At 37.2% G+C, this 15,963-nt stretch overlaps 1 protein-coding gene across 1 annotated transcript in view; it reads left to right on the top strand.

The window, feature by feature from the left end:
- Positions 1 to 3,843: 3,843 nt before the first annotated feature.
- LOC104167285 (regulating synaptic membrane exocytosis protein 2-like) overlaps positions 3,844 to 15,963 on the top strand; it is a gene marked incomplete at its 3' end in the record, with an annotated part of 20,126 nt that continues 8,006 nt past the window's right edge. The window contains exons 1-2 of the mRNA XM_009707503.1: positions 3,844 to 3,978; positions 4,215 to 4,387. Of these exons, the coding sequence (XP_009705805.1) occupies positions 3,844 to 3,978; positions 4,215 to 4,387 (308 nt within the window). The remainder of the gene's footprint in view (positions 3,979 to 4,214; positions 4,388 to 15,963) is intronic.

Raw genomic sequence — 15,963 nt, 5'->3', positions numbered from 1 at the left:
AGTTTTGATTGGGTTGGAAATGAAAATTTAACCTTATTCCAATAAAAGAGACATATATTTCCAGCATGGGAAAAGTCAGGAGATAATTTTCCTACTGCTGTGGCTGTTACTTAAAAAAGAAAAAAGAAAGAAAAAGAATTAAAAAGAAACAGTAATTAACCTGCGTAGTAGGCAGGTACACTTCACCACAGCCTGGACCTCCTGATTATCCAAACCAGGGGGGCCATCAGTGCACATGAGGCTCCCTTACTATCCTCATGCCCCTGTTTTCTTCTGAGAGAAACTGGAGCATACAGGGTAGTTGCTGGATCTGATGATCCAAACCTGTGGCCATGCTACCACCAGGATCCAGCCGTGAGGGCTGCAGTTCCCCAGCATTGTGCAATCAGACGGTGCAAACTCCTACAGCTCCTACCGCAGCGGAGAGGGATGGGAATGGTGGCAGTGTTTTAGAGATAATGGGTGGGTGGTGCTTAGCTAACAACGACCTTTTACGTCTAATAGTTGATCTTATCTTACAGTTGGTGACATTTAGAAAAAAAGAAAGTGAAATTTGGAGGAGGAAAACAAGGTTGTATATGAAATACATGAAGATGTAACGCCTTGGGGCAACTTTAGCCACACAAAAACTGAAGAAAGAATAGTGCAAAATTGTGCAAAAATGGTTGCATTTTACAGTCAGAGTATATGACATGAAAGAACTGAATACTTTTAAAAACTCAATATTCGCACAACGGAACTGCCATTTTACTTTTGAGGCAGAAAGCAAAGGAGCACTTCAGAAACTGCCCTATATGGAATTGCAATTTAAGAAACAAATGCAAAACTGAAATGCCAGCATGGCTTCTGTCAGACAAGCAGTATGTTTCCTTTTGTCCTCTGTGCTGCAGTTACTGAAACACTAACATGCAATACACTGTTATAATCCATTTCCTAAACAAAATTAAGTCAGATATAAGGTCAAAAGTAGACCTTAGCAGCAGAATGAAGAGCAATTTGGAGCAGAGTTAATGGATTAATATGAGGTATCTGAACTTTGTCCAGCAAGAAAGACAATTTAGTTTCAGTTTCTGGATGTTACTTTGCTAGGCAGCTAGCAAATTCTCAGAAAATGTGTAAATAAAACTTTTTAGGCCAAATATTTATATTAAGACATTCAGATTTAATGAAAGGATCAATTAACTTTCCCAATTTCAAATCTAAAACATCCTGAAACAGTAAGGGTCAAATAATATTTCTGTGCCATCTGACCCGACAGAAAACATTTGACGGGAAGTAGCTTTGTATACAACTGAGAAAAAAGATACAAGGTAATGATCTGATGATGTTTTTTCACATTATATTTCTGAAATTATTTACCTTTAAGTTTCTTTTCTTGACATAGCAATTCTCAGTCTTCACCTTACATCACTAGATTATTACTATTGCATTAGCTTTTAAAAAAAAATACAATAAGGTTGTTCTATTCATGAAAATGTCTGATTTGTTATATACAGCACGTTGCTATGAAAAATGTATTTTAAGAACTGATGTTCTCTGGGTGTAGAAATGAAACAGACAAAATCAAAACCATAGGTTTTTTTAAACTTTCAGTGTGCTGCAGAACGACTCTTTAGAATAACTTTGTGCAATGCTGATACCATTTGCACTTCATGTTGCTTGCATGTATTCAATTTAGAAGGGCTCATTTCCATGGACTGCTTGGCAAGCTTAGTGTGGGATCTGCAGGTTGAGGTCTGTTATTCTATGAATCACCACAAGTAATTATCTATTCCCCAACTGAAATGTAATTAACAATTCCATCGATGATTTACATCCGACACTACTGTCTATCTTATTTCCCCAAAAGACAGCCACATTAGGTCTGTAATGCTAGCGGTGTGTCTACCCTGAGGTCACCAGCCGCTGTCAATACGACAGCTGTTCATATAGGCATACACACCGTGGCTGTACGTTAGCTTTGCTGGGAGCCAGTAGCAGCGTAGCCTTGGCAGCTCAGGGTTCAGCACGGCCAGTCCATCTGCTCGGGGCCTCGGCAAATACCGAAGGGCTGAGGGCAGCTCTGCGTTGCCTTTTCTGTAGTGCGTGGTGGTAGCCCAGTACACCAGGCTGTACTACCGGTCTTGGTGGGTTTAGGCCAAATCCACACAAACTACACTTTGTCTTCAATGCAGAATCATTCTAGGGAGGGCTAGGTGGGTGGAACTGAATAGATACGACTCAATATATGCACATTTCACTAGGCATAGTTATTTTTTTCTTCTCCAAAGGGTTAAGTAGTTGCTCTTTTAAAAGGAGTTGCTGAAAAAGAATAATCCTTTTATTCTGGTTTAATGTACCATTATCTATGATGATCAGGACAGCTGTTTAATCGTTGTTCTTATGTTCCCAAATGAATATCTCAATAATGATATGTACTGTCTTCTTTATCAAGAAAAAATATCAATGGCATCAATAAAAACAGTCAGTAAATATTCCAATATTTAAACATTGTAATCGCTGAGATACCCTGAGTTTATGGCTGGCTAAGTGCTCTCTCACACTTAAAGGCTGGGGAGGGCTTGAGTGGTTTGTCAATGAACACAAATACTGTAAATTAGTACAGATCAGGAAGCCAGCTGCAGCATGTGCAATCATTTTACGTAAGCGTGCGGTTCAGGCTGTGCTTCGTCGCTGTCTAAAACAGGTGTACAGTGTAACCTGCATGAGCATTTTTTCTTGTCTTTATTTCATTTTCCTGTCTTAAAATGGGCAAAAGAACTTGCTATTTCTAAGTGTAAATTCATTTATGGTAAATAGGCACTCAAACGCTATTCTGAAATGCTATTTAGACACCGCACAGTCTTTCAGAATATTTCCCTGTGTAACTTTCCTTGCAAGAGAACAGAAGCAAATGATCTGCGTACTTCATGAAAGACAGTTATTCTAAAATTATAAAAAAAGGAGACATTTGATAGCCAAACCTGGTCACTGCTCTTTTCTGCAGGACTACACAGATCTGCCACTTTACATTATGAATTATTTTCTCCAGGTAGCTGAGACCAATGTTGCTACCCTCAAGATGTCAACAAGCCACTGCTGTATTATGCAGATTATTTTCTGCCATTGTTTTCTTTCAGTCCTGTCTGTGCTGCTCGTCACATCTTTCCATACTGTCTTCTTTCCATGTCAGCCAAACAATTACCTGGTGATTATTGACAATTCATCTTGCAGTACTATTTTTCTGAAAAGATTATCAATAGTAACCCATCAGATTTCTGTATACACAGAAATATCTGTATATGAAGAGGAGAGGGAAAAATATCTTTCCACTCTTTATTATATCTGCACATAGTGCAACGCAGAGTGGCACAGACTTTGCGTTAATTTAGAGCTAACTTGTGTAACAAGAACAAATAGCCATAATATTTTGTTCAGATCTAACTTGAATACCTCTGCACAACAGTGCTTTATGTTGTATGGGCTTACTGCTGGATTACCCATCACCTGCCAGTTCCATGTTTTGAATATACTGTTAACAAGTTCATATACTATTGTAATTTTTTAGTTTCTGAGGCATTTGTACATTGTCAGTACGAATTATCTCTAGTCCTGTCCCATCCTTTCAGACTTCCCAGCCGCGCAAGTTAGCAAGATGCGAGGTTTGTTTGCACGGCTACAGTATCGCTTTGTCTTTTGGTTTGATAATCTCATCTATCTATTTACTTAGGGGGAAAAAAAAAAGTTAACATTTGTCAAGTAGAAGTTCTTTTAAATAGGCTAGACCCCAAAAGAGACACTTATTTTATAGATAGCATGAAGCACATTCTGTCTCCTGTTCAATCTTTCGTGAGCTCAGTAATCATGGGCAAGTCACTAAGTCTCTCTGCTTTTCTGTTGTGCGCTGGTGAAACAGTTGTGGTAAGAATGTTCTATGATGGTTTAGATGTCTTTGCTAAGGTTTGTGAAACCTTTGGAAGAGCTGGACGTTTTGTACAGGTGACTCTGTGGATGAAGCTGAGGAGCTAATAACTTGAATGAGATAGCAAAGCAGAGTAAAATTAATAGAAACCAAGACATAACTTGTATTTTGTATCAGTTAAAAACTTCATTACAAAAATTCAGGCAGTCTGGTGACAAAGGCAGTTTAGATAATATCAGGGACAAGCTCCATAGCTGAATTGAGGTAATATGTCACTGACAACATCTGTACCTTTGTCCCTTTCCTCTTACAGTATCGGTCAGGACGGGATCCTCAGCGAGGCTCAGACAATGTTTCCAATAAGTCTTCAGACAGTGATGTCTCTGATGTCTCCGCTGTGTCACGGACAAGCAGTGCCTCACGTTTCAGCAGCACAAGCTACATGTCCGTCCAGTCAGAGCGTCCAAGAGGAAACAAGAAAATAAGGTGAGCATGAGGAGCTGTAGTGGCGGCCATAGCCATGTAATCTAAGTAACTGAACATTTGCCAATATTTGTATTTGAAAATAATATTTTGCCTAGGATGAAATTTGCAGGGAATTTGCAAAATACTGGTTTAAATGTCTTCTTCATCTAATGCTTTTTGAAGTCTTCATGGCATTTGTTTTTAGCCAAGTTTTGTCATCTTGGGTTATACTAACATACACTACAATAACAAACACATGCTGTCAGCAAGCATTAGACACACTTAGATTTGCACTTTCTGAAAACCATTTTGTAAAATACTTCATATAGCTGAAAAGACAGTTTGACTTGAAAGTTTGTGCTGGCAATGTCACAGGCATCTTGATTTCCTTTTAAACTGGAGCTGCTGAACTTTTATAGAAGTATTATTTAATACTTACACAAACCAATTCAATTTAATACTTACACTAGTCCAATTTAACTGTAGGCGCACAACCATTGAACTACCCTTTCACAAGATGTACATAGTGTGTCTGTAAGCAAAACACAGCATTTCTTTTGCCTGCACCCTGTGCAAACTCAGAGAAGCTTTGGCTGTAGAAGGAATGAAAGATCATTTTTCTTGGAAGGTGTTACCCACCTGCATCTCTCAGCAAAATTCAATGTCAGCCTATATTAATTTTCAGAAAATTGTCCTCTTGAGAGAAACGGTGCATTTGAAAAGATTGTTTAAACATCTGCTTATATGAGCATTGTTAGGACCTCATTGTTTCTGTCATACAGTTATGTATACATTTCCAAATGTGATGCATTGCCATGCAAATTTTATTCAAAGAGGGACTTAGAGACTGTCCTAAGAAAACATCCCAAGGTTCTCTAGTGTAGACTGGAGTCTTAGCCAGCATGGTTTAACTTATGACTACTTCCATCTTTTAGTTTTTATTTCATTTCTTTTGCATTTCCTTTCTTCTGAGTTCATGCATGCTCTTCTCCATGACCTTAACTTTAATTTATTCTTTTCTTTTTTTTTTTTTGCATGCCTTTTTCAATTTTTGTTGACTTCAGAAGGACAAGGGATATAGAGGGGAAAAAAGAGGGAGGGCTGGAAGGGGATGAACAAGATGAAGTATTTCCTGAGGAGGAAGAAAAAGAGGAGGAGGAAGAAAAAACAAAGGAGCAAGAAGTTAATGAAAAAGGGGAAGGGCAAGAGGTAACAGAGAACTGTAATAAGGAGGAAATCAAAGGATCAGGGCATGATGAAAAAACTCAAGAAGACCAAGCTGAAAGAGGATGACAGGTAAAATATACTTCCATTTCTATAGACCTATTCTTCTTCCTCCTGTACCAGGACCCTACTCGTCTTCCCTATTTTTTCCCTTTGCATAGCTTATTGTCTGTGTTCTCCGCAGATTGTTTTTTGCTTTCAATCATGAAGCTTTCATATTTAAGCAAGTTTCACTCTCAGTTTCAGTGAACTTCTCCTGCATACCAAGTGATGCAGCACATTAACTTGACTCATTATTATGCATGCAACTACAGCATACTATTTTTTAAATTGGTTTAGAACAGAGTTTGGATTTGATTATAATAAACAATAGAAATTCTAAGGTTCCTTGTTACATTCCCTGCTTGAATTATTATTTCAGGGAAAAATCTTTTTTTGAATGATATCTCATCAATATCAAAACCGTCTTTACTTTCATTTGTGGCAGTACTAAAGAGAATTTGGATTTCTTTTTGGTTTAGTTCTCTTTGTGTAGGCTGATAAATGTGCATATTGATCAACAATTGACATGGATAGGCAGTCTTCTCTTTTTTTTTTTTTTGTTGCATGTGAATAACTGTCATAGGTTGCTGTATTATGGAGGGCTTATGTACCTCTGCTGCTGTATTGTGTCCAGAAACATTTCAGCACTATTGGCTCTGGTTTTATCAGATAATACTCTAGATTTATACATTTTACCACAATTCCTTTGAACCATGACTTTTAATGTAAATGAGTGAGATTTTGAATTGCAAAATCCATGTGATTTGCATAAAGAGAAATACAGTATTCCTTCTTTCTTCATTAGCAAAAAATGATCTTGAGATTTGCTGAATATTCTCGAACCCCTTCGCACCTACACAAGAATGGAAGAAAATCTCAGAACAACTTTCTTTTAACCAGCTAATTCTGCATTACCTATAGATAACTTATGCCTGTAAAACTGTGCTCATATATATTAGGGTAAGCACAGAGCATGCTATGGCAATCCACTTTCTTCCTTTGCTGCAAACTTACATGTGTACATGCCTGTACACACACACACACACACACGTGAACATGCATAAAGCAAAACTGATAAAAAAAGAGAATCAAAATGCCTACTGTTCAGTCTGAGGTGGTATGAATATTGCCATATTACTGCTTTTATACATTAAGTACCATCATTCCTTCACTCATGTGACTGCATTTTAGAATTCAGCAAAAGCAGTTGTTTAGAAACAGCTGTCTTTAAGACTGCCTTGGTATACATGTTCCAGGGACTGCTAAATGGTAGTGTGGGAAAGGATGTTTTAAAGACATTTTTCTCTCCTGGCTCCTGCTAAGTTCCCCATTTAATGGATCTGGAAGTAAAGCACGACCCTGTTCCTGGCTTCCAGCTTTCACTCAGGTTAAGCTTCAGACAAAATGCTGTCCCTCACAGAAAGTAAAGTCCTCTCTGAGAAACAACTTCTTGTTCCCCATGCCAGCTTGTTCCTCTGCTTGTTAGCTGCTCTCTGCCTTCAGGAAGAAGTAGCACAAGTAAGGTTGTGCAGTGACTTTTGTTTCTGCTAGATTTTGGCTCCCAACATGGAAATCAGCCTCTAGTATTATTTGCCCACTTTGCCTTTTTTGACCACTTTTAAGTAAGTTGTGAATAAAAAAGAAAGTTTCTCTACATCCACCTTCCTTTCCTATGGTAAAATAAGTGCTCATCTTTTTAGTATTGTCTGAACATTCTTCTAGGATAAGAAGCAAACTGAAAAGCACAGATTGATTCCTGTATAGGTACAGGTATTTGTATCTATATACATTTATGTACACACATAGTTGTGTATCATTAACATACTGAAATATCATGACTTGTGTATTCAGTGGACAAACCTGAAGGGAGGATCAATCCTAAGCATTGTTGTAAATTCAGTGCCTTCTGCTTGCTTGTTTGGCAATTTATAAGATACCTTATACCTGGCAATTTATAAGTTACTTATAAGATAAGTTAATAATTTCAGCTTTCAAAAAAATGTTTTCAGACACTCCACCAATATTAAACAATCACCAAAGCAACACTTAATAATTAGACATATCAATAGGTATTTGAGAGACCCAACAGAACCAAAGCTGCCAGTTCATCCATCACAGAATAGCAGTAAATTTTCATCTAGTTCTTGAGATCTTGGGCATCAAGAAAAGCTATATTGCAGATGGGAATTTTCAATGTATTTTTTTACTTCAGAGGTCCATCTTTAGTTGAACAGCAGTCACCTTTCCTCTGGACAATCTGGAACACAGAGGCTGCTCTCAATCATTCCACCATCAAAAATTAGCTTGTTAAGGATACATCATACCTCTTGATGCCACCAAGCTTATATACTTTATGAGTAACGATAATAGTCACACTAAGGGCTTCAGTCTGCTGAGATCATAGGTAGGTTCAATGTAACTTAAATGACCATGAAGATGAATATCTATCATGAATTCATCCCATGTGTATTTTAAAGAGTCCTTCAGTGCAATAAACTGCATTAGCTTTTGGAGTGCTGAAGCACAATAGATCAATAAATCTTTTTTGGCAGAAATAGCTGCAGCATCAGATTTTGCCTTCATTAAACCTTGTAAAACTAAACCTTGGCGTATGGTTGACCTATAGGGAAAACATAATTGTGTTCTTTCTTGGCAATACGTGTTAGTAAACAGAAAGCATCGATCAAGCTTCCCTGTTGTAACTTTTAAGGATTCCTTATGTACAGTTCACTAACATTATTTCTTATTCCAGCTCCCTGATGATATCAGGGACAAAAAAAGCCCTCTTAGATCTAATGTGTGAGCATTCATTATTTTTATTGATTATTTTTGTTGCAGGAATTCTGTTTAAGACTGCTCTAAATCTTAACCTTCCTTAACACTTTTCTAAATATCAATCCTAAGCAGTAATTCTGATAGTCACAATAATTTAGTTTTGTCACATGAATACAGAGCAATTGCAGTCACAGAGCAGGATTTCACTGTGCTACATGCTGTTGAAATACAGAAGAAAAATACAACTTCTGTTCCAAGCACAGAGAGTCTAAATCATGACATGACATGTAAGTCCAGAGAGGGAAACACAGGAGAAATAAGAAGTGTTCCACGTAACAGGAGATAGTTACAATACTGGGTTGGGGACATCTTGACAACAGAGAGTACTAAGGGGAGATTTGAAGAAAGAAAATAAGATAGCTTTGTGAATGTTTCTGGAGAGCTCTTTTCAAGCATTAGAGGCAATGATGAAAAAACACAAGGTGCTTACTAAAAAGATATCAAGTGGATGATGGGGCAAGTCTGATGAGCAGCAGGAGCTGATCTTTCAGTTTTGAATGTGAGAAGATAAATGTGATAAGGAACAACTGGTAAAATACTGGAAAATAAAGATGAATTATGTACAACTGGATAAAAGACAGTATAGCTTTTTACTAATGTATGGAGAAAGATGACCGAGTCAAATTGAAAGGCTATGAAACTTATCTTTCTTACAATATCCTGCAAGGAGTTAGGGTAGGCAAATTTCCAGGGCTGGAGAAAAGCACTGCAGTAGCTGGCATCTGAAATGCTGAGAGAGCGGACAAAAGAATTTGCTGTGTGGGTGGACAGAGAGGGTACAGATGCGAAATAGAAAGCATGCATGTGACAAACAAGTGGACCTAATATGAAGCCTGAATTAAAAGGCCTGCCCAAATAGCAGGTCTGAATGATGTGCATGATCTGCATGGCTGGGAGAAGAAGCAGAAGAGAGGTCTTGGAGGGAAAGTTTAACAACACTGAGTTGAGATCGGTGATTCACAAGCAGGTGCCAAAGAGGTTTTAGTGTAGACAGGAGGAGACAGGGGAGATGAGGGGGGAGTCTTTAATGCAGAGGGGATAATGCTTTGATGTACTGCTGATGAAGGGATGATGTTTGAGGGATAGCAATAGTGGAGACAGTGCTACAGCCCTGTGGGACCATCGCAGTTGACTGCATGGGCAGAGGATGAGAATCTGCTACAGCACATTTTGAATGAAAGGTTAGAGATAGAAAAAAATCGAGAGGGGATGAACTGTGGGAACTAAGGAAAGTAACATTAGAGCATGGTTAATTGTAGCAAAGCAAAGAAGAAAACAGTTTACTTTTGAAATCTTAAGAAATCATTAAAGATTTTGGCAGGACTAGTTTCAACCAAATGCAAAAAGGGAAAGATAGTTGTTTGGAAAAGGTTTGAAATGTAATTGGAAAACAAGAAGTCAAAAGATTTACTTAAAACAATGTGTTCAATGAATTCAGAGATGAAAAAGAGAAAGGAGATGTGGTTGTAGTTGCAGAATTGATGAGAGCAAGACTAAAGGTTCTGCATTACCTGCTAAAGAGATACGCTAAAGCATGTTTCTATGACTTGGGGAAGGAGCCAGGTGGTTAGAGATAAGAATAAGGAAAGAGGCATGGGGGAAAAGGAAATCAGAAGATAGCATACAATGACTTCGGCAAATCGAACAGTTGAATAAGAGATCCAGTGAGAAATTTCTGCATCCATGACAGGAACAAGGGGAGAGAAATTTATAAAAAGGAGAATGCAGAAACAGCATAGAAGAATGGCTCATGTGTTTTGCAATGTATCAGAAGAAGTTAATGACATTCTGTGTGAAGAAAAGAAGTGAATGCTAAAGGACAGTAGAAAAAATAGAGCTGATTAACTGGGAAGATGATACAACTGAGGAAGCAGAATTTGTAGTAGAAAAAGTCAACTGGGATGTAATTTTGCAAAGGCACTTGAAGGTACAAGAAACAGAGTGTAGGGTGTAGTTTTAAGTGATGGATTTCTTCAGATACAAAACTTTTTCTCTTCCTAACTGTTCTTCATGTTCTCTGTGCCCCTTCCCTTGTTGAGTATAAAGATTTGTTTCAAATTCACTTTCTAGTTCTTTTTTGTTTCTTTCAGTCGAAAAAAAAAATCTTTAAAGAATTTAATTGGTAGGTTTTAAAACTGATTGAGTATTTGTTCCTTAGTTTTTCATTATATTGTAATCTTACTGTTTCAGTTTTTATGAGCCTTCCACTGTGATTGCAGCTATTATCAGTTAGATGCAGTGTTTTGCAAAGCTGGATGGAAAAGCATGTCAATTCAGTCTATACAAGGTCCTTCACAGAGGTGGAAGCCAGTAACATTTTTTGAAAAATCTATATTCTGGTAAAAATATCAAAAACTGTGCAAAAGGTAACAAGCATCGAGAATCCATTTTCAATGTGCATGTGCTGTTTGGTTTCTTAAAGCTATTTCAGAATGGTTATAACGATTGCTCCAAGGACACTACTGGATGAGAGAAGTTAATTGTGCCTAACCCTTCTAGCCAAAGAGGCCATATGTTTGTAAGGGAAAGCTGAAGACTGAGACTCTTTCCTGACTGCATGGTTGATCCTTTAGCAAAATTGCAGTACAGGCAATCTATGCTCCAGGGAGAGAGAGAGAGAGAGAGAAGGTTCACCCAAAGTAATTTCTGCAGTGGTGGGAGAGAGAACTTAGCTACAGCTACGTCAATGTTCATGTAATTTTTCACAGAAAACATGTCAGCATGCAGTTTCCTGCAACTCTCAACTCAAGATGTTGGTCTAACCATTTTTTTAACATCACAACAAACTGACCTTGCCACTCCTGGGATGACAACTGCAGATTGCACTACAATGTCCACCAGTTATTTTCAGGGGCAAAAGGTTTCGTTTTTCAGGCAGCTGGGGCAGGTATGATGGACTGAGTCCTTGAACAAAAAACAGCAACTTTATTTTGTCCCCCTGACATAACTGTTCTGCATACTTCCAACTAGATAAGTAAGAGCTGCTTACATATTGCCAGTCTACGACTCTGAAATCAAAGGACCCAAAATAAACTTTTTTTCAGTAAGATTTTATTAGTATTATTAGACTGTGTAGAGTCTGTTTGCAGTTCATGGCAAATTCTTGCTGCATTTGAAGCATGGATTCAAAGCCACTACTTTTTGATGTAAGCTTTTTAACTTTAGTATTTCACAGTGAGGCAAATCTTCAAAAGTTGTAAATTCATGTAGCTACTGGGTCTGTAGTGACATACACAGTCAATAATTTGGCCATTTGGTTTTTTATACTTTTTGCAGATGACATGCAGAAGAAAATTATCTGTGACCTGGAAACATATTATGGAAAAGGATACAAAATATCCGTGGTTCCGAAAGGAATTATATGAATTCATGTATTTGTTGTGAAATCTGTACTGAGTATAGAATACAAATAATTTAAGAAATCTAGCAAAGTCACCTGTTTCTAAGTTATTTGTCACCATCTATCAAACCCTTGGAGACCCATTTTTTCCTGTTACTTTGGAATAAGTGGAAAAGATGTATAGACTCCCTTAGAGCTAGTAAACTTCTTTCAATCCACTGGGAAATAATAAAGTAATGAATTTGGAAGTTCACATTATTAACGGGTGAACAGTGAAAATACCTCAGACCACAGTCTGCATGTTTGATATAGGGTGCCCAGCAGGGAACTCAGACATTTTTTTCTTTGACAGCAACACCATATCATCGAAACCACTTCCCTCTCCATGAAATGCAGCCTGCACTTCAACCTCTCTTGAGTCAGCTCTGACCTGTGATCCAGAAAGCACTGATGCACTCCTGTTACTAAAGGTTATTTAAAAACAGTGCATCAGTAGTTTAAAAAAAAACAAACAACAGGTGCAGATGGAAAGCCCTGTAGACATGCAGGGAAGTAGAGATGAAGGGAGAAATTGAAATGAGGATTTGAAGCAAATATAAATGTTGAAATAAGTTTTTACACTTTTAAGTGTGTTAAAAAAGACTAATTTTCTGAAGATATTTAAAACTAGGTTGAATCATAAGTTCCTCAATAGACTTTTTTATCTTTATTTGTACAGGATTGAGCACAACAGGTCTGCAGACAATAGCAATAGCAACAACTAAGGGTGGAGTAGAAACTTATAAAAACAAGGAACTGAATGTTGAAGATCATCAGGCTTTTCTTTCTTTGATATTATGATTCTGTGGGTCTGTCTTAGTGCTGTATGTTTTCACTATTTTTACCTGAGTATTATTTTAATAGAAAAGTGAAGATTCTGTAAGATTAATATTGTTCTTTTTATGATTCCTCTAAATGTACTTCATTAAAAATAATTAATAAGCTTATCACTTAGCTTTCTAAGAAACAAACATAAGTTACTTCACAAAAATATTTCTAAAACATAGTTACTGGTTTTGTGCCAGTGCCTTCGAAACACATTGCCAGACCCATCTGGCGAGTATGCTATTTTAACTAAGGCCAGGGGCCCAGTGCTGATCTTAGAATTGCATACTAATTACCTATGATAAGATGATGCTCCAGTGGTTTGCCATTGCCCAGCTATCTGATTTTAATGTTATTTGACCAAACATCTGAACATTTTGGTTCAGTATTATGACTGTACCTGCATGGTGTTCATACTCATCTTAGTCTATAAAGTCCATAAGATGCTACCTAAACAAGCTGGGAGATGTGTCATCAGGTGGACCCTTGTAGGAAATAAGGCTATATATTTCTGTACAAATACCACTGGGAGCCCAGCACTTCCCAGATTGTAGCCATAACATGAGCACGATTCCTATGGAGGCCCAGGGTAAACAAGAGGAGCCTTTGCTGCAAGCATGCGTGGTGTGCAAAGTGCACATTGTCTCGGCAGGGGGTTCTGATCATAGATCTGTCCTCCCCAGGTCAGAAAAACAAAGTTTGCAAACTTGTGTTCAGAAGGATGTAAGCCATATTTCCTCACAACATTTTCTTTTAATGATGTTCTTAAGTTTTCTGTATGCTTTTCTCATTTCCCCCAGAGGCCCAAAGTGACTCAAAGTCATTTTGTCAAAGTGACAGAAGTCAGATAGGCAAGATCATGATGTCCCAGATAATGTCGCTTTGGTTGAGGTAATTATGGCTTCATCTCTCTTGCTCATGTCCATTTAGCTCTCAGTCCCAGAAGATCAATTCAGAGAGATGCTATGGGTTTGTGAGATGTTAGCAGTGCCTGTTATGACCCTGATTTTTTTGAGTCCTCAAGGAACCTGAATTTACAACGAATGAAGGAAACATCAGGGTTGCTTTATTCTTTGGATGTCCACTGCCAGACATATACACAAAAGTACAATGAGCATGAGCATATCCACATTGTACAGTAGTAATCAAAGCAATCCAGTCTTTCATGAGTGAAGTATAGATGAAGCTGTAGTGAAATCCATATTGACTCCAGTAATTTATTTAAATAAAGCCCTTTCAGGACATTTGGCATTTCCCTGTGTATTATGTAGTCTTGCCCTTAATGTAATCTCAGTAGCACATCCTATCCAATTCCTGCATGTCTATATTCCAAACTGTCAATGTGTTTTCTAAATAAGAAAATCTTCCTTATAGTTAATTTCAGTTTAGCATGTAAAGATAATAAATCATGGTTCCTTTTACCCTGAGGTAATGCATTATGTCTCTTACCTCTATATATTTTTGAGCATTTCTTCCTTCAAGTCTGAAATTTTTCTCACTTTCCTGACTTGATTTTACATTATTTTGCTGGTGGTTTTAGGTCTTGAATACATAGTGGTTTTACAGTCTGGTTTATCAATTCACTGCTTGCTTTTCTTTTCATAGAGCTCTTTTCAGCCCTTCAAGGAACAAATCTGGGCAGGACTAGGCAAGCTTGCAGTATAGCTTGTGACTTAAGTCAGCAGTGTTAATACAGAAAACAGAATGACCCCTCTCTTCCATCTCTGTTGGAAGACTGTAATTCAACAGCATGTTTGAATAAGCATATAACATTTAACTTTCACATTAAGTACATGCAAGGTGCATTTCTATAAGAGACACTCAATTAAATCAGGTTACTCACTGGCAGTTTTAATTTGGCAGGCTTGTTGTTAACCCGCTTTTACAAACACAACTGCTTCTTTGCCAGGCTGGGTTAAAGAAGGTGCTTTCTAAACTCAAAGATTGTGGATGTTACTCGAAACGGACTCTGTCTTTGTTTGGAATGTACTTACTTTATTGCCAAGCTTTTAGAGCTCACATGGACTGCCTGTATTTACAAATGAATACAACAGCTGACTAATGCAAGACTTTTGGACCTCAGCTACTTTTCTCGCTAGCCTTCTTTCGCATTCACATATGGTAAATGGCTGGTTTAGTTCACTGTATCACCAGAAGGGATTTCAGCAAAGATTCACTACTGTTAGCAGAATAATAAATCTTTTCTGTAACTTTGTAAAGGAAAACTTGAAAGTTTATCAACAGTAGATGAATATTAATATAATAATTTTCATTATAATATTAATTCAATGTAAATTAAAAAGTTGTTATAAATTAACAATTGCTATAAATCGTATTTATATATAAAAAATGGCCAATTATTCTCTCAGAGATAATAAGAATTTTATCAAATATCTCTGAAGCTCTGTGAAGAATTCAACTGCTAGTGTTTGGAAACAGTTATCTGTTACAGTGTTTTTTCGGCATCACTCATTTGTTGTGGCAATGTTTTGTAAGCAATCCAATGGCCTGACCCCAAATGACTTTGAAATTTGTTCCTATTTTAAAAAAACATGCTAGGCATGATATGGAAAAAGCTATACTATATATCTATTAATTTATAATAATAAAACAGTGTGCAGAGCTTGATATCTGGCGGAGTGGGGAAGATCCAGTTCAAGTCTACCTATGTACTGTAACAGGTGAGGTATTTCTGATTTGTAATGAGACAGACCTTTGAAACAGACCCTTTGTATAAAAATATTGTTACTTCTATTTTGAGATGTGCACACAAGTTTTCTTTGAATAGTAATACAGATAACAAAATACATTATAATCACTGCTTTATTGTTTCCCACCAACTTTCTTGTTATAATTTCAATAAAATAGACCTAATAATTAAGTCAATCCAGTACCTATTAGAGATTTATATCACAAATGAGTTAATAGAATAATTTTTGACCAAGTGAATCTCAGAAGACTAAGTCATTATAATTTCGAACCTGCAGTGGCTCTCTTTGATGTGAACTGGCAGATGAGTACGTGCATTGGCCGGAAGCACTGTTCCTGTGGAAATGTTATTTCCTACATCACAGCTGTCCCCATAATGCAGTTTTTGTTAAATTTCTTCAGCAAATTAATGAAATGAGATCCTCTCCAATTGAGTTAAGAGATCTATTAAGAATGGCATTAAAATTCCTCTCGTGCTTATAAAAAGTTGTAAACAAAATCTTCAGTGGATCTTCCAGTCTCACAAGAAACATATATTAGAAAATATCTATTACCACAATTGAAAAAATTGTTAAAAACCTTT

Source organism: Cariama cristata, unplaced genomic scaffold (assembly GCF_000690535.1).
Source record: "Cariama cristata isolate BGI_N322 unplaced genomic scaffold, ASM69053v1 scaffold13619, whole genome shotgun sequence".
Lineage (NCBI taxonomy): Eukaryota > Metazoa > Chordata > Aves > Cariamiformes > Cariamidae > Cariama > Cariama cristata.
Note: the sequence above shows the minus strand (reverse complement) of the source record. Positions and strands in the feature narration are given on the sequence as shown.